The 22871-nt window shown below is 51.1% G+C and overlaps 1 protein-coding gene across 2 annotated transcripts; it reads right to left on the reverse strand.

Moving 5' to 3' along the window:
* Window positions 1–664: 664 nt before the first annotated feature.
* On the reverse strand, window positions 665–22298 carry TGFB3 (transforming growth factor beta 3). Of its 2 annotated transcripts, none has more exons than XM_039232364.1 (7): window positions 20950–22298; window positions 13415–13578; window positions 12991–13120; window positions 7668–7775; window positions 4919–5120; window positions 2775–2928; window positions 665–1902 (listed from the first exon to the last, which is right to left on the reverse strand). In XM_039232364.1, exons 1-7 carry the CDS (start codon window positions 21299–21301, stop codon window positions 1744–1746), a joined length of 1269 nt encoding a protein of 422 aa, XP_039088295.1. In that variant the 5' UTR covers window positions 21302–22298; the 3' UTR covers window positions 665–1743. The 2 variants fall into 2 exon arrangements, with proteins under 2 accessions (XP_039088295.1, XP_039088296.1); XM_039232365.1 differs by having other exon boundaries at window positions 4919–5090; window positions 20950–22296.
* Between the last annotated feature and the right edge of the window lie 573 nt (window positions 22299–22871).

The raw sequence follows: 22871 nt of genomic DNA on the forward strand, positions 1-22871 counted from the left end.
AGAAGAACATGTTTTTGGGGAGCTGCTAGATGGTTCCTCACTCACTGCAGATGGTTGCTTCAGGTGGACATTAACGTCCCAGTGGAATTCTGCATCACTCGGATCTGGGACCTCAAAACAGAACTGTGGGGGTGTTCTTTGCCCGCCCTCTCCCATCCCTAAATCACTGACAAGAAGGCTGTCTGTCTGTGAAGGGTTTCCTGGCAAGCTTAACCCGATAACAGAATTAGCCTCATCTTCTCAGGCCATTTGCCACAGACAGTTTCTCTAATTCCCCACTGATGTGGCGGGTGAGATTAGATTTTCAAAAAGGATGGTGTTCGTCATTGATAGTGAATGTGCAGACCAACACATTTCCACGTACAAGGGCTCACCCCAAGTGATTTTCACCCACGGTCACACTTTCTGCCGATCCGAGCCACTGCCACTGCCTCTGCGTGCCTGAGAACAAAATATCCACGAGAAGGAAAGGAGCACCAACAACAGCTGAGTCTTCTCCCTCCAATGGCAGAAGGCAGTGGACCACTGTCCGGGGGATTCACACTAAGCAGCGCAGCCTGCCGCGGGCTCCCATTCCCTCTGGTTAGTAGATATGAACAGGGAATTAAAAAAAAAGTGATCAAGGATATTCATCCAGTCAGATGTACACCTTAGAAAAGGCTTTTACTGTTGTAGAAACAATCTTCCAGAAGATGAAAATGATCCAAGATTCCCCAAAAATATTTATTTATACAAAGATTTTGAGAGTAATATTTGTATTTGTCTTTATACCTCAGTCTATGTGTCTGGGGCCAAGTCGTTGTGTGGCACACGTGCCGCTTCCCCACGTGCCTCACCCGTTCTAGCAACTGCTTCCAGGGACACCAGATGGACACAGGGTCTTGGGGCGGGGGTGGGGGTGGGGGTAGAGGGAAACCCATAATGCCCCAAGACTGCCCAGACCCAAGATCCAGATACGTGCACCCTGACCTGGAAGGTGTCTAGCCAGATGTCCAAGGGGAAATACGGTCGAGGAAGAAGGTGAGAGGAGGGGCCCAGAGGGCGGGCAGACGAGCGTCCGTTCCCACCCTCCGCTTCTGAGTTCAGCATGTCCATATGGCCCAAACCAGCTGACGGCCCAGGAACGACATTACCTGGATTTTCTCCCTGTAACGACCCTGGGTGCTGACTGATGTTGGGAGGGCCATTTGTAAAAAGCAGATTCATCCTTAATCCCAGGGAGTCTGAGCTACAGATCTGGGACCCTGTCTAGGTAACCTGCCTGAAGGAAAATGCTTGCCTTGTATAATGTAATCCAGGTCCCCTAGAGCAGGTGTGGGGCAGCGATGAGCAAATCTGACCTCAGAAGTGTCTCCCAGCCTGGCCCTGGCCTGGCCGTTCTCTGCCCTTCCTCCTCCCTAGGGTTTCCCAGATCCATTGCTACACCATGTGTCAGGTGCCGACTCGCCGTCCCTCTTCCTCCGTCCCCACCGCCTCTGTCTGGGTCACAGAAGATCTGTGTATTCCGAAGAGCTGGGCCTTCCCCTAACCAAACCCACACTTTCTTTTACCACAGTGATTCTCAGAGCCAGCAAGAAGGAGAAATGTCCCAAAAGGGAACTTCCGTCTCAGCCATTTGCCTGGAGCTGAAGGTTGTGGGCTCCAGGCCTCTAGGTGAGGCGTGTTGCTTTCATGTTTCCCGAGGAGCAGGCAGTCAGGCAGCGACAGTCCTCTTTCCTCTCTCTCTCTGTCACAGGCGGGCTCTCAGCTACACTTACAGGACTTGACCACCATGTTAGAGAGCTGTTCCACCTTGGGGGTCCTCCCGACATAGTACAGGATGGTCAGGGGCTCCAAGTCCTGGGGCACACAGCAAGGCGAGGCAGAGGCTTCAGGGTTCAGGGTGTTGTACAGTCCCAGCACCTGCGGAGGACACATCATTAGAGGCTGGCAAGCCAAGCCCTGGGCCTAGAGCCCCCTGCAAGTTCTGGGGACTTCTCCAGAGACTGAGCGACAGACTGGCCAGCGATGCTCTTTCGGTTTGGGGGAACATCTGTACTTGTTTGAGTGTGATGAGTTGAAGCTTGGAACAATTACCGGGCCACTTTAAAGGGATAATGAGATTTCCCTTGCTGTTAAGAAACACTCCCTGTATCCGTTTTCCTAGCTGCAACTGGTCTCTTTGGTGAGGAGTGATCTCACTAAACACCGCTTTGGGCCATTTAGTAAGCGCCAGAGTGTGGGACCCCAGACCAGATGCAGTAATCATGAGCTATCAGGAAACGTGTTCTACAAATTACTGCTTTATCTTTGATTTCCCTTGAGGGAAAGAAAGGCCAGCTAGTTTCTCCCTTTCTCTTCCCATTGTTCTATATTAGCTTCTTTTGTGTGCTTTGCATTATCTTTCAGAATAACTTTTCTACAGCCAAGACGCTGGAATTACCAGTGCTTGAATGGCTGGCAGAAGCCTCTCTTCCCCAACACTCCTTGCTAGCCGCGGGCATCCACCTCACATATGGAGTGGGGTGTGACCGTTAATTTCCAGAGTGGTAGAAGAGCTTTAGAACAAACTTTAAAAAGTCTGGTTGAAACCATGGGAGAAATTTTAAAGGCCAAAATGTGACAGAGTAGAGTTGGACCAGGGTGCCAAGATCAGCACCTTCAGCAAAGGGATTCTACTCGCCCCCAGATCACCATTCGCTCATTCAACGTTCAGTCCTGCCTGAACTCAGTTAAACAAGTGGCCCGGTCGACTCCGCCCCAGCGTCCCTCATGGCATGAGCCCCGCCCCGTACCGTGCTGTGGGTTGTGTCCGCGCTGCGGAGGTAGGGGCAGGGGCCTGAGCAGAAGTTGGCGTAGTAGCCCTTAGGTTCGTGGACCCATTTCCAGCCCAGATCTTGTCGGAAGTCAATGTAGAGGGGGCGCACACAGCAGTTCTCCTCCAAATTGCTATGAGAAACATTTATAGACAATCAACCTAAAGGAAACCACCCATATAAAAAACTTCACCAGTGGCCCTCATATTTGTACCCACCATCCTAAGAGGTGGGCCTAATCAATGGAATCCCAGGTTCAAGTGCATTGAGCAGTATATACCATAAAGGCATTTTCTTGTGTTGAAGACCATGGTCCCAAGGACATAAAGGCACAGAACAGATGATACATAAGAGAAAAAAGGCAAAGGGGGCCCTGCCGCCTTTTTCATGATGGATCAAAGCAGCGCCCTAAATTGTTTCACCTAGAACCAAGCACTGAATGCTCTTACTCAGCTCAGCTTTGTTGAGGTTGGTTGGTACATCGTCCCCTTCCTGAGGTGCACCCAACCAGACATGAACTCTAAGCTTACGCTACTCACATACAACCTGAGACTGCTCAGTCTAAATTCAGAGACCATCAAATTAAAACGAAGGGTATCCTTCCATTAGACTCACGATTTACCCCAAGTGCGATTATCAGGCCATTTCAATTCTGTTCCTTACAGAAATCCATTTGGTAGTAACCCTTGCCGAGTGGGCATCTAGCCTGCCCACTATTCAGTAGCCATCCCTCCCTCCCTTCTCCCTTGCCACCTCCCATTACAGAGTCAAGAGCATCATTTTCCTGGCCTCTCTTGCTGGGTAGGGGTAGGCATGGGACCCCACAATGCCCAATCAGACATAAGGAGAAGTATGCAGAGGGTAAGGGCAAATTCTGGCAAAAATATTTGATTCTTTACAAAAGTCACAGATGGGAAAGGAAGGCTCTTGGCTCTGCCTCTTCCCCCTTTCTTGTTTTGAGCTTGGACAAGCTACCTGGAACTTCAGCAATCACTGCAACTGTAAGCAAGAAGATGAAAAGCAAGCCAACATAGTAATCATGGCAGCCTGCAGAGAGAGAAAGCCCGTATTCCCGATGGCATAACTAGGCAACCAGACTAGCCCTGAGCCTGCTGCTATGAGCCTCCTGTGAACAAGAAATCCTCTGTGGTTTAGGCCACCATTACTTGCAACCAAGAGTGTCCATTCCTAACTGATTAAGAGCCCCACGGAACAAATCCACACGCCAGCCTTCTGACACTCGGCAGCAACTTCACTCCTTTTCTATTACACCTTCAAGCTCAACAGCCCTAGTTCACTCAGCCGCTCCTCACAAGACATGGTTGTAGATCTGAACACTTTCCTAATTCATTCTCCCCCAGCTCCATTCAGGCATCTTCCTCTCCAGCTGAATTGACCCATTCGTGCCCCTTCCTTCCTCTGCCCTCATCCAAGCCTTTTCTCATCCATGGAGGCTCAAATTCCACACCCTTCTGAAGCCTTTCCTGCATCCACAGATGAACTTCTTGCTCCAAATTCTCCCAGCACTCTTTCGGACCTTCTCACGGACATGGGCATTTTCTACCTTTCAGTAATTGCTGGGTGTGCTTCATCATCCCCTGCCTTAGAAATGAAGAGCTAAACTAAATAAAGAAAAGAGGCTCTCTTCCTTTTCCGCTCTTCACAGTGGCTACGTACCACTTCTGAATTAGTTCATTAATTTCTCCAGCTCATATTCCCCTGGCATGTGGAGACTGCCCTCCTTCCCCTCACCCAGGAGCATCCTTGCACAGCTCATAGGGAACAGAGCACTTCTTTCACGGGAAGTTCTGCGCTCATCTGCCCCACGCACAAACACACCCTACAAGTCCTTTAAGCAGGACACCTACAGAGAGGCTTCAGCCAGGTCTCTCCGATCCAAACCCTCTGAGCAAGACGCCTCCTCGTTTACCTCACCCCGCCCTCACAGAGCTGGGCTGTGGAGAAACAGTAGAGCTCCCAGAAAAACAAGAAGACATTTCTAAGAGGGCTTGTGAATAGCGTCCAGGACTGCTGGGTTAGTGCTGTAAGCCTAGGGACTGAGCCCCAGCAACCACACAGTAGACATCTCAGGAGTTCTGGGTCGTGAGAGGGCCCGAGCTCACCGGAAGCAATAGTTGGTGTCCAGGGCCCGCTTCTTCCTCTGCCCGCCCTGGCCCGGGTTGTCCAGCCGGTGCGGGGGAATCATCATGAGGATGAGGTGAGGGTTGTGATGGTCCTTCTGCTTCTTGAGGCGTCCCAGATCCCCACGGCCGTGATCATCCTCACTGTCCACGCCTGCAGAAGGGGAAACAGGAGGACAGTCTCCTGTGTAAGGAAGGCAGAGTGGAGGCTGTGTCCTCATCCGGTCCCATCTCCACCCAGGAGGAGGGGCAGCGCGGTCCTGCGGACGGCGTTGGGAGAAGCACGGCTCCGTGCTGATACCCAGCTGCAGGGAGGGGGGGACCGGATGGAGGGACTGGTCCAGAGGAGCTCCCAACACATGCGTGCTTGGATCCCCTCAATCCCCTCAGGACTCCTGTGTATCAATCTTCCAGAATGCAGAGAACCCTTCCAAGAGGCTTCCTGGGGAAGCTTCCCTGAAGCATCCCAGGCAGTGATCTAACACATTGCTTTGCGCTGTCGGTGTAGATTCTGAGACTTAGAATCTTGGGGTGTGAGTTTCCTTTTATGATTTGAATTGGACAAGATAGCACAGAAGTCCTACCCATAATGTCAGGTGTCTCAGTTTAAGGTAGCTTGAATGGGAGCCAGAGGAATGAGACTGAGTCATCGTTAACATGCATGTGCACTAGTAGTTTCAAAGTGTTTTCACTATAATGCTCAGGTGAGATAATGAGGTATATGATACACAGATTAGCAAATAAACTCGGTGGGGGGTACTTGCTATTTCATCTAAAAAGGAGAAGATTGAAGACTGAATTAGAGACTTTCGACTAAAAGATCTATTTTGTGACAGGCAGCTGCCAGCTGCTGTCCATCTCCAGCAAGGACAGGAACACAAGAAGCTTAATTTACACAGTGACGGAAGGGACCTGGACCCCACGAAGGGGCTCTAGGACTGTAAGAAGAATGGGAGGCCTGGATCTAAAATTCCCTTTTCTCCACATTGAGATACCACCTCACACCGGTCAGAGTGGCTAAAATTAATGTTGGCGAGGATATGGAGAAACAGGAACCCTCTTGCACAGCTGGTGGGAGTGCAAACTGGTGCAGCCACTCCGGAAAACAGTGTGGAGGTTCCACAAAAAAATTAAAAATAGAATTATCCTACAACCCAGCAATTGCACTACTAGGTATTTATCCAAAGGATACAGGAGTGCTGATGCATAGGGGCACATGCACCCCAATGTTTATAGCAGCACTTTCAACAATAGCCAAGTTATGGAAAAACCCCAATGTCCATCAATTGATGAATGAATCAAGAAGATATGGTGTATATGTACAATGGAATACTCCTTGGTAATGAGAAAGAATGAAACCTGGCTATTTGTAGCAACGTGGATGGAACTCAAGGGTGTTGTGCAAAGTGAAGTAAGTCAGTCAAAGAAAGACAGATATATCTTTTCACTCATATGTGGAATTTAAGAAACTCAACAGAAGACCATGGGGAAGGGAGAAAAATAGTTTCAAATAGAGAGGGAGGCAAACCATAAGAGACTCTTAAATACAGAGAACAAACTGAAGGTTGATAGGAGGGTGGGGGAGAGGGGGAAATAGGTGACGGACATTGAGGAGGGCACTTGTTGAGATGAGCACTGGGTGTCGTATGTAAGTGATGAATCATGGGAATCTATTCCTGAAGCCCAGAGCACACTGTACACACTTTATGTTAGCTGACTTGACAGTAAATTATTTTTAAAAATATTTTTAATAAAAAATAAAATTTCCTTTTCTGCGGCTCATGGACAGCTCAGTCAGTTAAAAGTCCAACTCGTGTTTCAGCTCAGGTCATGATCTCAGTCATGAGATCAAGCCCTGCATCAGGCTCTGTGCTGAGCATGGAGCCTACTTAGGATTCCCTCTCTCTCCCTCTCTCCCCTGCTCGCTCACTCTCCCCAAAAAAATAAAAAATTAAAAGAGTAGATTCTGAAATAGAGTCCATAAAGGGTAAGAGTCCAGGGCTGCGCGCCAAGAGAGGCCTGTACCTTTTCCCAGACAAGACTCTGACCCCAGGCTCTGGCTTGGTTGGTTTGATCTTGAGGAACCACCTGGCTTCGGGAGAGCCTCAATTATCCAAAATGGGACAATGAAAGGAAAAGAGACCTTCTCTGACATCCAGAGATTGTCCAGAGACTGAACGCTTTAGAAACATGTTGGAAGACTAGAAAAGACTCTCAACTATTTCCCTATCTCAATACAAACACCCTGAGCCCCAAAGCAATCATTCACACCCAGATGACTCCTGGGTGGGAATCAGGGTGCCTCTGTAACATCTGGAAAGTTCAGTAGTCAGATCACCACAGTTTATTTCTTTTAGGGAAGGGAAAGACAATAACGATTTGTTGAGTGTTTGTGGTACTGGGTTTTACATTTGTTATCTCGTTTAATTTGTGTGATAACCCTAAGAAAGAAGTATCCCCATCTCCATTTTACTGACGGAGCTCAGAGAGGTGGACCCATTGGCCTCCATGACTGAACCCCTCTTCCCAACATAATACTGTCTTCCAGATGCTAACATCTTCTGTCACACCCACTGCCTTTGGGGCAAAGCAGAATTACTCAAGTTCAAAATAGTTGGCCATCTCTGCAAGGGAGCTTGGTTACTTTTCTTGGGACTTGGTAGAGGTCTCCTGTTCTATTCCACCTCATCAACCGTCCCCCCACACACACTATACACATCTGTTTTGTTACCTTTGAATTTGATTTCCATCACCTCATGAATGTTTTCCAAGATGTCTCCATTGGGCTGAAAGGTGTGACATGGACAGTGAATGCTGATTTCCAGACCTAAGTTGGACTCTGCAAAATAAGACACAGTCAGTGAGCAAATTCTTTACATGATGCAGAAGTGTACCTATCCCCGTGCACATGGGCCAGGCCTCTGCTCTCACAGGGAGTCATGGGAGCTGAGCAATACTGAGGGTCACCGAGGACAGAAAGTGCCACCAAAGCCACAGTGGACCTCCACACATGGGTTGCCATATTGCACATGTTTCTGTTATGTCATGAACAACCAAATAAAGGCATAAATTAACAGGCATTATGAAGGAGAATGTTCATGGTCATCTATTTTCAGAGGATAGTAGTGGGGAAAATTGTCACCCACCTCCTTGGGGGAAAAAGAATGAGGACACAAGAAGGAAGAAAAACAGCCATCACGCTCCCTCAGTGTTTCTTGGGAGAGGAGACATTCGAGCCCGCTTGCTGAGGAAGCATAAAGTAAGAGGCAGGGGGATGGGGAGAGGTCAGGGAAAGGGGCTCACTGAAGAACTTTAGAGCAGAGAGGCAGTGATTCAAAAGGCCACAAAGTTCACCAAACGGGAGGAAGATGGCACAGTCTGGGCCATAGGATTAGAAGACAGAAACCAACATTGGAGGTAAGGTCACCTGCAAACAAGCAGTGGTGTCAGTCTAGGTAGAAGATGCCAGCACTTCTACCAGGACCATGACTGTGAGTGTAAATGGATGGGTAGATTCCAGAGAAGATAAGATGAAAATCACAGTTACCCTTGGCCATATTTTCCTGAAGGGATAAGGACACAATTAGGTCAAAGTTACTTGGAAGTGTCTTCTCTGGGAATCCTTGTTCGCTTAACGGCAAAGCTGGAGATGTGGATGGCTCACTGGGGGAAAACGAACGTCTCAGGAAGACAATTGTGAAATCAGAGCACAGGCCACAGAAGATGGACAACGGCCAAGGACAAGGGCCCAGATGACATGAGCTCGGAGAGAACTGGCAGGAGGAAATCTAGAGGTGCCAGGGTTTGAGGACTGAAACTCAATGTAAGACCACCAGCTCCAGCCCTTCCTCCTATTAGTTGTGGGATCAAGGTGTTTTGGTTACTCAAGGGAAGCAAGGAAATGAGTAAAAGGGGTTGAGTAAAGTGGAGAGGAAAAAGGAAGAATAAGAAGAGAAACTTTTGAACTGGATCCAGGAGTCCTGTAGAGAGAAACCAGGAAGGATTAGTGTCATGTCAGTTCTGGTGGGTAAGATTCAATTAGGGAAGTTCTGTTGACCTGCAGGCAGCAGAAAGCTGTGGTGTGGGAAAGATCATAGGGAATGGACCTTTCTGCATTCAGGGTCAGCATCTGAGCAAGCTGATTGATTTACTGTGTCCCAAGCTGCCCCAGTTCTGTGTGAGCATCCAGCCTTGGGACCAACCTGGGGTCTTCCCGATACCTGGTGTCATCAGGGAAAACCTCAGAGCCCAAGCCAGCTCAACACCTTTCCCATGCGCAGAATGGCCCAAGTTCAGAGGTTCTGGTCACTGTTAGGCAGGCCTGGATCCCTTTTTCTGCAAAGTCCGGAACCTAGTCTCATCCGTTCTGCTCCAAGCCAGGGCAGCCTCTAGGACATACTGACCCTTGCTAAGCTTGAAGACTTCTGTTCCAGAAGGTTAGCTCTGGTGGGGAGGAATGGGACTAATATAACAAGGAAGCTGAGGCCCAGCCAGAGAACAAGTGAATAGAGACAGAGCTATAGGAGTGTTTTCTTCCTGGTTTAAGGCCATTAAAGGAAGGAGCCAGGGAGGTGGACATGGGCTACAGAATGTATTTCCTGTACTCAGAAGGGCCCAAGATAGGTCAAGAGACACCTGGAGTGGGCAAGTTCTGTGATGCTGTGAATTAGAAAGTCAAGGCACAGACAGATGTGTTGGGGATAGTTAGAGTTAGGGGATAGATGGTAATGTAAGATGGTGGCCTGGCTTGGCCAACGGGCTCTGTCTAGGTAGAAAACTCAGAGTGATGATAACAATCAGCAGCTTTTGTTGAGCATTCTCTATCAAGCACCACTTTAAGACTTTACATGTATTAACTCATTCAATCTTTACAATAATCCTACAAAGTAGAGACTACTATTACCACCATTCCCCATTACATAGATGAGGACCCTGAGGCACAGAGAAATTAAGTGGCTTGCCCAAGGTACCCAACCAGTAAGAGTAGAGCCAAGATTCAAACCCCTGATGCCGGAGCCATCCGAATTGTTAGAGACAAGGAGGGCCAAAAAGTGGAGCTACAGAGACTACCAAAGGAAGATGCTGTGTTTTCCCAGCATCGCCCCCACCCAAGTCCTGAGCTATGATGCCGGCTGTGCTCCCTGACTGGCCCGCTAGGGGATGCCTGACTCAGCGCACGGAGAAACTGAAGACTATGTGGAGCAATAAATAGCACAAGGATATGAGGACCCGGGCTCCTACCTCTGGATAGGGCTCCAGCCAGCTCTGGGACCCAGAAGGCAGCCTGGGAAGCTGGTGCACAGTAGGCTCTCAGCTGTTTGCTGAATGACTACAAGACCATCTATGTGACTCAGCTTCCTCATCAGTCCACACCACCAACTGTTCCATTTGGAGTCCATCTGCTGCCTTGTTCAGGGCCACGAACTCTGAAAAGACTCCTGAGCTCTGCATAAGTAAAGGTCTGTGTGTGATTCGCCTGTACGAGGGGCGGGAAGCATCTAAGTGGGAACTGGAGGTTCCAATGAAGAACTAACCTCAGAATTGGCAGCAGTGAGGATGGTGGGTGGGGGACCCACAGGTTTTATTACGAAATTATCTTTTTGATGTCTCAAGGAAGATGGAAATCATTCTCCGCGCAAACTTCTCATTGAGCTCGGCAGCTGGGAAAATAAGAACTCCTTCAAGTGCCCAGGGCTTCAAAGAAATCCAGGTGGAGCTGATCAAAATCAGACAGGGAAGCTAAGAGATTAATTTCCCCGGCCTCTCCTTTCTGCAGCCATGTCAGGCTCTAGGTGGAGTGCTGTCTGAGTCAGAATCTCCAACCGAAGAGAAGATCCCAGTCCTGCGGGTGCTCTAAGGCTTCTGCCTTGTGCTCAGCAGGGGAGATGGGATGGAATTCGCAGGTACCCCTGGAGGTGAGGCAGGACCCCTAGCCCATGATTAGCCAGCTCGGCCATCAGGTAATGCCCCTTCGATGAGAACTTGCAAAATCAGACGCTTACAGGGCCCAGGCAGGTTACATAAGTGAGCAAAGCTAGCCAGCATATCATGCTTAGTGGGGACTGCCAGCCTCACTCTGGGGGGACAGCGGGGACTGGGAGGGCCTACGGGGATGTGAAGAATGCGTGCCCCACCTCAAGCGGTGGCCACTACTCATCTGCCACAGATCATTACCAGGAAATCTTCCAATTTTTCTAGAAAATCCAGAAGTCCAGGTTTTATGTGAAATCTCCTGACTTTAAAAACAGAAACTGTTGACCGTTATTTAATTTATTTTTTTTTTCATTTTTTTTTTCAAACCGTTATTTAATTTAAAACATTATGTAGGCCAAGCCTTAGTGCCTTAACCCGTGGTTTCCCAAAACATCAAGGACAAGAAAGGGCCCACCAGCCCCGGGGACTCTGGGCATCAGGATATGGATGGACTGTGCCTCTGTGGCAGTGGATGACAGAAGAAAACTCTTGGCAAGAGGGGGAGAATGAACAGACGAGCCCACTGTGGGCATCTGCCCCCACGAGCACCTGTCCCCACGGAGTACCATCCAGACAGAAACACCAGGTAGAGAAGGGGAGAAACCACACAGCGTGATGTTACGAGGCGCTGAGACCGCCAGTCAGGAGACTCCGGTTCTGATCTAGGCTGGACAATCCTGGTCAAGTCACATAATCTCTCTGGGCCTCAGGTTTCTTGATCTGACCTAATAAAAGCTCAGTCTTCTGTAACAGGCTAAAAGCCATGAAGCAATCTTAAATGCACTGTATCCTTAACACAGCCCCCTGAGGCAAGGAGGGAAGGAAGCACTACCTGATGCTCAAGGTGAGGAAACACAGTAAGCGGGTAAGATATTTGGGATGTATGAAGTTCGATACACCAATTGGACAGCTGTCCTTGGATAACCACCAAGCTTTCCGAAATTAACTGGCCCCAGCAGAGCCCGCCCCTGTATCTGCTCTTCTCCCAGTCTTTCCCGTGTCAGTAAGTGTGACCACCTGCGTACTCTGTCCACGCTCTGAGAAGCCATCCTAGACTCCTCTTATGCACACACCCCGTGCCTCACCAGCCTGTCCAAAATATACAACAAATCTCCATCATCTCCACACCCACGGCTACCGCCCTAGCCAAAGCCCTTTTTGCGGTCATCTGGGCTGCTGCAATGACCCCTAAATGGGTTTTGTTTATTATTTTTGAGAGAGAGTGTATGCAGAGGGGAGGGGCAGAGAGAGAGGGAGACAGAGGATCTGAAGTGGGCTCTGAGCTGACAGCAACAAGCCCGATGCGGGGCTTGAACCATGAGATCATGACCTGAGCCGAAGTCAGATGCTCAACTGAGTCACCTGGGCACCCCACCTAACTGGTTTGCCTGCTCCTTCCTTTGACTTCATGGCAACCAGAGGGGCCTTTTAAAGGCATAAATCACATCACCTCACTCCTCATCCCAGCCCTGCTTGTAATACTCCAGAGTCCTAAAACCTGACCATGGTCTTACAGGTCCTAAAGTACATGGCTCCAGCTCCCTCTTGCCCCCCAGCTCACTCTGTTCCAGCCACATCGGTCTATGTGCTGCCAGAACAAATCAAGCCTGCTCCTGCCTGGGGGCCTCACTACCTCCCTTGCCCAGCATATCTTTATTCCAACCTTCTCATGGCTCGGGTCTCCATGCACACACTCCTTCTCCCTGACATCTCAAGTCAGACTCCATTACTCCCTGCCATTCCCACAGTGTCCTCTAGTTTTCATGGTACTCATCATTGAGGATCCTATTCATCAATATGTTTCCTTGTTTGGTATGTGTCTCTCCTACCAGAAAAGAAGCCCCATGGGATACAGACCTCACCGGTCTTGTTCATGACCGCACCCCCAGGACCTGGCTGAGCGGGCATTTTCATAAGTACTGGTGGGGTGAACGGATGACGAACACAGTGAATCGATGGCAAAGCAAGCCTTTGAACCCAGATCTGTGACTCCTCTAGTTTTGTCCTCTTCCTTCTATTTCGTGAGAGACCAAGGGACCTGAGGGTCCTTCCCAAATGCTCAGATTGAGAGATCAACCTACCTCTTCGTAAAAGCCATTCCCTCACAGTGTCAGTGACGTCAAAAGACAGCCACTCGGCAGTGCCCCGCGTGGGCAGATTTTTGCCACCGATGTAGCGCTGTTTGGCGATGTGCTCATCAGGCCGGAGTATCTAGTAGAAGCAAGAGAAAGGAATAAGTAGCCCAGGCCAGCACAGGGACCGCTGTACCTGTCACAGCACAGGAGGACACGGGAGGCAGCAACAGGAAACTAAAAACTTCCTGAACGCTCCTTCAAACCCTTAGTCAGTGCTTAATCCTCTCAACCACAGACATCCACAGAAGGCAAGGCTCCAAGAAGGTAGGATTCACACCCAGACCTGCCCAACTGTGCACAGAGCAGAGGTCTCAATGGCACGGGGGCTGGCTTTCCAGTCTGTGGGTCTTCTGTTCTGGGAGGGGCTCACCTGGAAGAGCTCGATCCTCTGCTCGCTGCGCTTGGAGCTGGGGTTGGGCACCCGCAAGACCCGGAATTCCGCTCGGAACAGGTTGGTTCCATTTTTCTCCACCGAGGACACGTTGAAGCGGAACACCTTGGAGGTGATTCCTTTGGGGCAGACGGCCAGCTCATCTAGGAGATCAAGCGAGCGGGAGAGGTGCAGTAAGTGTGTGAGTGAGACCCCCACGAGCGGTATGCTGCCCACAGACACTGGCCAAGTGGCCAAGGTCCCACCCATGACCTCACTAGAGGCTGGAGGCCCCAGGCCTGAAGGTGGAGATGGGAGGAAGATCTTGGTGAAGGCCTATGGCAAGAGCAAGGAGCCCTGGGAGCCCTGGGACCAGCACTAATGACTGGCCGGTCAAAGGCAATCACCCCTCTTCCCACGGCCTCGACAACTGGCAGACAACACATCCCAACTCTGGCAGGCTCTACAGCCTCCTTCCTACTCTTTTTGAACCACACATCCTCAAAAGATCTCAGCAATCCCCCTCCCCGCCCCGACAGTTTAACCGTCACATCTACTTGCCCCATTCATATGTTCATTCCTTTGGGCGTTCATTCATTCATTACCCGTGTACTGAGCACATGCTATGTGCCAAGCACAGTGCTGACAGTAGGAAGCGAAGATGAACAGATGTGCCCCTGCCTTCAAGCAGATTCATATCTGGGGCAGCATCTCAATACAAGAGCCCAAATAATGGGACCAACGGGAAAGTGTCCAGGGCCTTTGGAGGTGCTGCAAAGGGACCAGAGTAGGGAGACAGCAGGAACCACTTGATCTGGGCCCTGTTTGAGGATGAGGAGGAAGGATCTTCCATGGAAGGACTTCTGGGAACACAAAAGGGAGGGGAGGAGATGCAAGTAAGAGGACCTGAAGTAGCCAAGTGAGGGCCCGCAAGACCGGGTCAGCACAGCAGGCTGGGGAGACTGGATTTTATCCCCTTAGCAGTAGGGAGCCATGGAAGGTGTTAGAGCAGTGCGGTGACTTAATTAACACTGTGTTTCAGACCCAATGAGGCAGCATCGGTATGCACAAAGCCACATCTCAAGCCTGGCAGACCCACAGATGTTTCTTCAGACAGAACTGGGCCGTCCCCATTGACTCTTTTCTATGGATTTCTGTCCTTGACGGCACATGCTATGGCAGCCTCTGTCACCCTGCTGGCTTCTTCAGCCCTGTCCACAAGACACAAGGCAGCAGATGCGCTTTTCCCACACGTCCGAGCCAGATGAAAAGAAAGATCTTGCCTTTTCTCCTGTGCGCTTTATACCCTCAAGGTCTGAGCAGCATTAACACCCAGAGAAAAAGTTTCTACACAAATGGTAATAATAGCCAGAACTTGAAATTCAAGCTCATAGACCCAGATTCCACACATAATGGACATGGCTGGAATGAGCTCATAATCACCCCGAGGGGTGGTATAGGAAGTCACGGACAAGGCGGGAAGGATCAGAGCCTTGGAAACAAGCAAATGCGCTACTGATCTTTAGGAAAGGATGAGTGAATGTTTCTGGAAATTGCCATCTGGTGGGCCTGACACTGGTTCTTAGAAAATTAATGGAACAGATGTTAGGAAAACAAATGTGTGAATGCCGGCTAATGAAGCCCTGATTAATAACTGGCTTTGAAAGGACAAATACTGCCAACTATTCCCTAAGCTATTTCAGATAGAACCAGAAAGAGGCATCAGTGTGAGCAATTTAATTTGTAAGTTTGCCAGTTTGGAACCCTCTGGACATGGGCAAGTTCCTTAGACTGGCAACCCTCTTAGGTTAGTGGTACACTTGGTTCTTGAAGGAGCTGTCTTTGGTGTGGCTTCAGTTATAAAGAGCACCTCCAGCAGCTGCTGAAAGGGGGCATAGAGTGTATGTGCATGAGATATACACACTGCTGTGGAAAGGAAGATGGAACAGAAGATGGCATGTGCCGGTGAGGAGAGTCAGAGCGTGGTCAAGACAGTAAGAAGCCAGGACATGAGGGCAGCGATGAGCTAAGAGGGTCTTCAGGACACCCTTGTAACCATCCCTCCTGTGTTTCTTCCAGTCCGTCAATCAGATATCTGTTCCCTAAGATGGAGTCCTCTTGGTGAGAACTTCAAGGAGATTTCGAGAAGGAGGTAGGAAGTGTCATTTTTTATCACTGGGATCTACAGGTTTCTAGCAGAGGTAGAAGGGACACTGAGGGGGGCAACCCTCCTCATGTGAAGAAACTGATGTCCAGGGCAGTCTTGGCCTTGGCTGACACCAGTAAATTGACACTATCAGTAAAGCTCAGACAGAATCGTTAGTGATTACAAAAGAACTGCCTGGGAGAGAAAAGAACATGTAAATACAATCTTGGCAATTAAATCCACTGAATAATAATGATGTTTTAAATAACTTGTGGAAGGAGATTGTAATCCAACTACGATAACACCACCGTATGTTGCAGAGAGCTCTTATTAACTCATCCCGACCCCCTAACAATCCTCGAGGAGAATGAGAAGTCAAATTGACCATTTCACAAATGAGAGGGGCGCCTGGGTGGCTCAGTCAGTGGAGCATCTGACTTCAGCTCACGGTTCATGAGTTTGGGCCCCACATCGGGCTCACTGCTGTTGGTGCAGAGCCCACTTTGGATCCTCTGTCCTCTGTCCCCCTCTCTCTCTGCCCCTTCCCTGTGCACACACTCTCTCTCTCTAAAATAAAAAAAAAATTACAAATGAGAAAACTGAATGTCAGGAAAGTTAGTGGGTAGCACAGGTGGTATTTAAACCCAGGTCTTTGGGCCACACCTCTTTCATTGAAGCGGGGACTCTGGAAGTTGGGGGGCCCAGAGATATCTAGTGGAGGCACAGTTTTACCAACAAAACAAAGGCGTCCCTGAAGTGGCCCGGAGCGCCAACTGAGGCCTAAGCCACAGCCAAGCCACACTCAGTTCTCTGGGTAAGCCATGTGTCTGCAGGATGCCGGGGTTCCTGGGAGCTAGACTACAGGATCCACCTTTCAAATTACATTATGACCAACTTTTTCCACTGCGCAAGAAATACATACATTGGCGGAGACCCTTTTTTCCTTTGTTTGCTATGGGGAGAGAAAAACAAGCAAAGAATATTCATGTAGAGTTTTCACAGAAAAAAAACGTGGAAACAGCTGACCGTGTTTGGACCATGACTTTGAAAGTGTTTTCAGACACCAGGGCTCCTAGATGTGCCTTTGCTTACGTACATCATTTCTGCATGTAAGACCATGTGGGTCCCAGTGACGGCATGCAGGTATCAGCGCGGGCACACTTCTTCACTCTGGCTACATGTTAGAATCCCCGGGAGGGCCTTGGAAACACAGGATGCCTGGCCCTACTCCCCAGAGATGCTGACTACCTTGGAGTGGGTGGGTCCAGAGCTTTCTTCTTTCTTTCTTTCCTTTTTTTTTTTTTTTTAAGATCTCCAGATGATTCTGATGTGTAGCCAGAGTTGAGAACCACAGTTTATAGTGCTCTGCAAAGGGTACCATGGCTTCCAGATGTTCTGGAAGTTTGAGAAACCCCCCTCCAATGATTTAGCCATTAAACGGGTTAACCTTGAAATGTATTAGATGTGCAGATGGGCCAATGCATCATTAAAAAAAAAAAACAGAATTAGAAGCCCATCAACATTTTAGGCCCATGTTACACGTTGGGAAATGTCACAAAAAGACCCAGAGTTTCCGCTCTTCCGGGTAGCGGCAAGGTCTAGTCAGGCTGGACCCACCTTCCTAAATGCAGAAATCAGCAGGAACAGAGCAGGGGGGTGCCCTCTTTTAACAGGGTGGGGAAGCTTCTGGCTCCCCCCACCCCATCAGCCTCCCACGCACCCTCTTCTCTCCTCGACCCTGAGGCCAAGTGTCCTGTGGTGTGAGGCCAAGTGTCATGGTGCTGGTGCTGAGGCTTTTCTTCCAGATCTTTCATATTAGCTGCCTGGCCTCAATGGGCACTTGTGTTTACAGCCCCTTAAGGAGAGGTCTGCGCTAGTTCACTGAGTCTAATGGGGTGCTTTTTGGAAATACAGATTCCCCAGGACCCCACCCCCAGATTCTGATTCTGTAAGGGTGGGGTTGGGCCTGGGAATCCACATTTTTTACACGTATGTAGCCCCTGGACCGTTCTTCAAGAAATACTGACCCAGCGTGCAGAGGGCACTCACTGGCCCTTAGAACAAATGAGATCGTGCGGTACAAAATGTCTTTCAATTTTCAGAATGAAAAATCCAAATCCGAAGGCAGCATCCAGGAAAGAAAGGCCAAAATATCAAGTTTTCTCTTTGCTCAGGAACTCTGTGTTTGCCCGTTGTCTTAGAGCCGCTCTTAGATGAAAACAAGAGTCTCCCGCCAGGCACAGATAATTACAAGCCAGAAGTTAAAACAACACCTACGCTGGTGATATCTTGATAACAAGGATGACAAAGGAATGGAAAAGCCCATGTCTTTCGCCACCATGTGGGTCAGAGAGAGCCTCTGCATAGCCAACTCCTGGTGAATTATAAAAGGATTTCCAGAGTCCTGCCTTCACTGCTGAGCCTGTTGAATCATCCCAGATGTATGCCTAAAATTGCTTCAGCTGCGAGAGAGCTTAGAGATGATCTCTGCCTTTACAGATGAGAAAACTGAGGCTCAGAGAGGTGACCTGCCTAATTTCATCTGGTGTGGTTGCTTAAACCGGCCTGAGGCTCTTCATTAGATAAAGAAACCCCTTCCGCTGAATTTGGGAGCACATCTGTGATGGTCACAATCCCCTGGCCGTAACAATAGGCAGAGCTAAGACAGAGCATGCCCAGTTGTCCCTGTGCCGTCTGCCATCAGGCCTACAAGTATCTCCTGCCCTCTCCCGCTTGGTCTGATGTGATTTGTTCACATATCAAAGTGAAAGTTTTTGTTGTAAATCAAAGTGCTATTGGATCCTTAGGGTTAAAGGCGGGACTTAAATGTTTATTTTACACACTGGTGTTAGTGCCTAACAGCACGCATTCTGCAGGCAGAACATCTAGGTTAGGGCCCCTGCTCTTTGAGGCACATTACTTAACTGATGCATGCTTCTGTGTCCTTATCTATAAGGCAGACAATCGGGGCTCCTATCTGACAGGGCAGGGACAGAAGATGGGCCCTCTTCTCTCGGCTCACCGTGGCGCCTGGGTGCAGGAGCAGGCTGGGAATGATGAAATGCGGAAGCGAATATGATCTCATCACTTCCCCCAGAAGCTCTGGCACCCAGACCCTGCTGGTGTCCCCCCACGGACCCAGCGCCACCCCAGGACACAGCCCTCTCGGGCTCAGGACAGGCTTCCCTCACCCCAAGCCTCTGAGGGTGGCTTTCTGCTCCTTCTCAGCATCTGCCCGCTTCCTTCATTATAATTAGTGTGTCCTCTGCGCCTGCCTCTCCAGGGCTGGCTCAGCACCTGACCAGCTGCAGGGCGGGCCCAAGCCGCGTCTGCTCAGCCTCTGTGTCACCTCCAACAGCTGCAGAGAGTCTGGGCTTGCTTCCTGTTTGCACCTGCAAGCCTCCATGGCATCGCCTGTGTCCCACTGGGCCCTGGTTCTGCCACAACATCCCAAATAGTATCTTGCTCCCTGTGCCCAGCTTGCTCCCAGCCTGGCCAGGTTCTGTGGCCCAAGGGCCACCCCTGCCTGCTAGGGTCCTGGTGCTGCGGGCCGAGCCGCCCAGCATCTGTGTGCCCTTGCCCTGGCTCTCCCCAAGACTGCTCACTACTCGTGTCCTCAGTCTCTGTCCAAAACCCACGTGCACTGGCACCCGTGTGCCCTCGCATGCACCTGGCCCATTCATTCTCAGCTCCGGATTCCAGGCTGGATGGGCCCCTGTGACTCAGCATCCCTCCTCCCTGGGACTCCACCTCCTGACCCGGATCGTGAGGTCCGAGCCCTTCTCTCTCACTCTGGGCTCTCTTCAGTCCTCTCTTGCAGGCCTCAGTTTTTCCTCTTTGTGGCCACTATCTCCTGACTTGGTGGTTGCCGGGTTGTTGGGGGTTCAGCGATGCAGGTGCTGGTGCCTCTGGGAACTGTGGGCGCCTGGCAGACCCGGAGCCAGACCCACTGCGGGATCCGGGGCAGGGTGCACTCGCTCTGCCTCTTACTCCGGCTCTGCCCCACACGGTAGCCACATCCTAAGGCAAGGCTCTCCAGGCGGCCACAGGAAACGGGGAGTGGGAACCCCTCGCCAGTAACCACAGGCTCCCGGACCTGGCACGGGCCAGCTCCCAGTAGGGCCTTTTGCACCTTCAGCTGGAGCTGCTCCACCCACCAGCCACCTACTCCTCTTCCTTCCCTGCAGCCAGGTTCCTTTCAACCCCCGCAGTTCCCCCACTGACCCCCCCACCCCCACCCTGCCTGCTCCCTCTGGCTCCCACTCCCCACTGCCAGGTGGGCCGGGAAGAGGTAGTCCGGGCGGTGAGGACACCTGCTGGTAGGAAAAGCAAACAGAGCTGCTCCCAGGGTCCCTGGCCCAGAGCGGCTCACATTCCTCCCTCTCGGGCTGTCAGTTTCTCAACATCTGCCAAACCTCTCTCTCTCGTATTGAGGCTTTTTAAATGTCCATTCAGTAAACACATATGACTTCCACACGTGTACAAACACACACACACACACACACACACACACACAGACATCTCACCCAGAGGCCTCCCAGCACAGGGAGCCTCCTGGGAGGACACACTCCCAGACACATGTCCTCTCTGCACCCACAGCCACACCTCCCACCCACTCTTCCCATGACACGCAGACACAAAAGGGCGGCCAGCAATCATGTACACGTCCAGAGCCACAACCCTGCCTTCCCCGTGTCCACAGGCCTGGAAGACGCCCATTTTGAGCCCATGAATCTGTCTACTGTACAAAGCCAGGCTGCACATCGCCCTGAAGCACTTGTACGTGTGAATGTAGGTGCATGCCTTTCAACCACGCTCGCGGCTCACGTGGGTCACGTGTGTGGCATAGACCAAAGGGCCTAGACAGCAAGAAGTTGTCTCTTGCCTGGGCTTCAAAAAGCTTGACAGACATAACCTGGGGCAAGTATACTCTTCTTCCCAAGCACTGGAAAAACTAAACCAAAGACGTGTCATGATGAGTCGCGAAAACAAGGGAGAAGCCCTCAGGGAGCCATAAGGGCTTTCAAGAGAGCTGGCCCTGTCCCTCTGTGCCTTCCGGATGCTCGCAGTCACCTATGCTGGCACATGGGCCCGAGCACCTATGCTAACAGGACAGCACAGTGTAATTCCAAAGTAAAATCAGTGGAGGATGTGATGTGAGTTCAGCAAGCCACTCAACTCCGGGGCTCCTGGCCTCCCAAAAGCCCCCGGCTCTTACCAGAATGGCTCTGTCTCCCTCCCCAGCCACCCACCCGGCCCTGCTGTGCATCACACCTCCGGAGCGCTGGCGTGGGTGGACCCGGGGCACCCTGCTGTGAGGCCATCACTAGCCCCCTCCCCTCCCCCTGGACCCTCCAGAGCAGACACCCCAGCGAGAATGTGGACTTACTGTGCTCCGCAAGCCCCTGGATCATGTCGAATTTGTGGATTTCTTTGGCATAATACTCCGACTCGGTGTTTTCCTGAGTGCAGCTGTCCTCCCTCTCCCCCTGCAGCTCCTCCAGCAGCTCCCGGGTGCTGTTGTAAAGGGCCAGGACCTGGTAGGGGACGTGGGTCATCACCGACGGCTCGGGGGGACTGGTGAGCCTGAGCTTGCTCAAGATCTGTCCCCTGATGGCTTCCACCCTCTTCTTCTTGATGTGGCCAAAGTCCAAGGTGGTGCAAGTGGACAGAGAGAAGCTGACCGTGGCAAAGTTCAGCAGGGCCAGGACCACCAGAGCCCTGTGCAAGTGCATCTTCATGCGCAAGCTGGGGAGAGAGGCCGGGGGGGCTGCGAGGCCCGGCGAGGAGGAGACCCCAGCAGTCGTGCAGGAGGGAGGAAAACCAGGCGGCCTCCCTAGATCCCGAAGACTGAGGCTTGGCAAGAAGGTGCATGAACTCACTGCACTGCGAGAGCTTCAGGACTTCCAGGAAGCGCTGGCAACCCTGAGCGCGAAGAAGCCGACTGTGTGCCTTGTAGCTCTGGGTTTCTTCTCCATGTGTCTAAACAGGTTCTGCTGGGCTCTGACTCCCAGCAGGCCAGGTGGAGGGCAAGCAGAGGGCTGGGAGGGGTGGCGAGGCAGCTGGGAGTGGGAAGGGAGCTGGAGTTTTTCCTTAGGTAAAAATAAAGAGAGCGGATATCTGATATTGCCAAATGCCGCTTGGCGATGGGGAGAAAGTGGGTATTTTAAAGAAGGAGCAGAAGGACCATGGCTGGGTCCCAAAATCAAAATCCTTGCCTTGCCCTGAAGGAGGAGAAGAAAAGAGAATGGAAAAGAAAAGGGGAAAAAATTGTTTAAAAAAAAAAAGTCAGATCACCAGTGAGTAGGTGGGGAGAGGCAGGGCCGGGCCGGGCTGGCCCAGCTCAAGCTGTGGGCAACAGGGCACACTTGTCTCTCGGGCACACCATTCATGCTTTCTCTTTTGTTTACACTCCCTCAGGGGCTTTCTAAATGACTTTGTTCACGCTGCCTCTCCTCTTCAGTGGCTGGGAAGTGGGGGTATGTGCAATTGGAAGGCAGGGAGAACAGGCCCCAGGAACAAGAATCCACTTGGACGCCCAGGGTCACCAGCACCTCGACTCGTCTTCTCCCTCGGCCATTGCTTCTGTTCCCTGCTTCTCTTTAAAAAATAAAAAGGAAAAGAAAGAGAAAATAGAAGCCAGTTCACTGCACGCCTGCTCCGGAAAGCTGTTATTCCTTCTTTCTCAGGCTTCTTCCCCTATCTCTCCCCTCTTCTTGCTCACTCCCTTGGCCTTGGCTTTCGGCTTCCCTCCCTTCCTCTCCCTGCTGCTTCTCCCTCTCCCTCTCTCTCTCCCTCGCTCCCTCTCCCTCTCTCACACACACATGCACACACACTACTTTCTCTATTTCTCTCTGCTGAAATTTTATACCTCCCTCCCATGACGTCTCTGGCCCGGGTGGGGGAGGGAGGGACCAGCGCACGCAGCCTCTTTTGCTGCACGATTTTAATGTTTTAAACAGGCACAGGAAAAGCCGAGCCCATTTGAAAAATACTTTGCGAGTCCTCTCGTTCGACGTGGTAACTGAACTTTTTTTCCCCTCTTGGAGTCACTCCTGCTACACGTTGACTGTTTTTCTGGAAAGTTACTCCGACGAATCCCTTCCTTCCTTCTCCCCCAGCTCCTTCGCCCTCTCGCCTGCTGTCAGTCTGTCCTCTCTCCACCGGCCCCGGCCCCCCAGCCCGGGCCGCCCCCGCACCCGGCGGGACACCGGGCAGGGACAGGGACAGGGGCAGGGACAGGGACGCGCGCGCGCGGGGCCTGCTCTGGGGCGGCCGTGCGCACCCTCGGGGGTGGGGGGCGACGCCCGA

Source organism: Hyaena hyaena, unplaced genomic scaffold (genome assembly GCF_003009895.1).
Source record: "Hyaena hyaena isolate Hyena2069 unplaced genomic scaffold, ASM300989v1 scaffold_65, whole genome shotgun sequence".
In the NCBI taxonomy this organism is placed as follows: Eukaryota; Metazoa; Chordata; class Mammalia; order Carnivora; family Hyaenidae; genus Hyaena; species Hyaena hyaena.

Coding starts and splice junctions, on each gene's coding strand:
- TGFB3 (XM_039232364.1), bottom strand. CDS start 21,301: ATGAAGATGCACTTGCACAGGGCTCTGGTGGTCCTGGCCCTGCTGAAC. Junction 7,776..12,990: donor GGAATGGCTTTTACGAAGAG/GTAGGTTGATCT, acceptor CTTATTTTGCAG/AGTCCAACTTAGGTCTGGAA. Junction 5,121..7,667: donor GATGGAAATCAAATTCAAAG/GTAACAAAACAG, acceptor TTCCTTACACAG/GAGACTGTCCTCCTGTTTCC.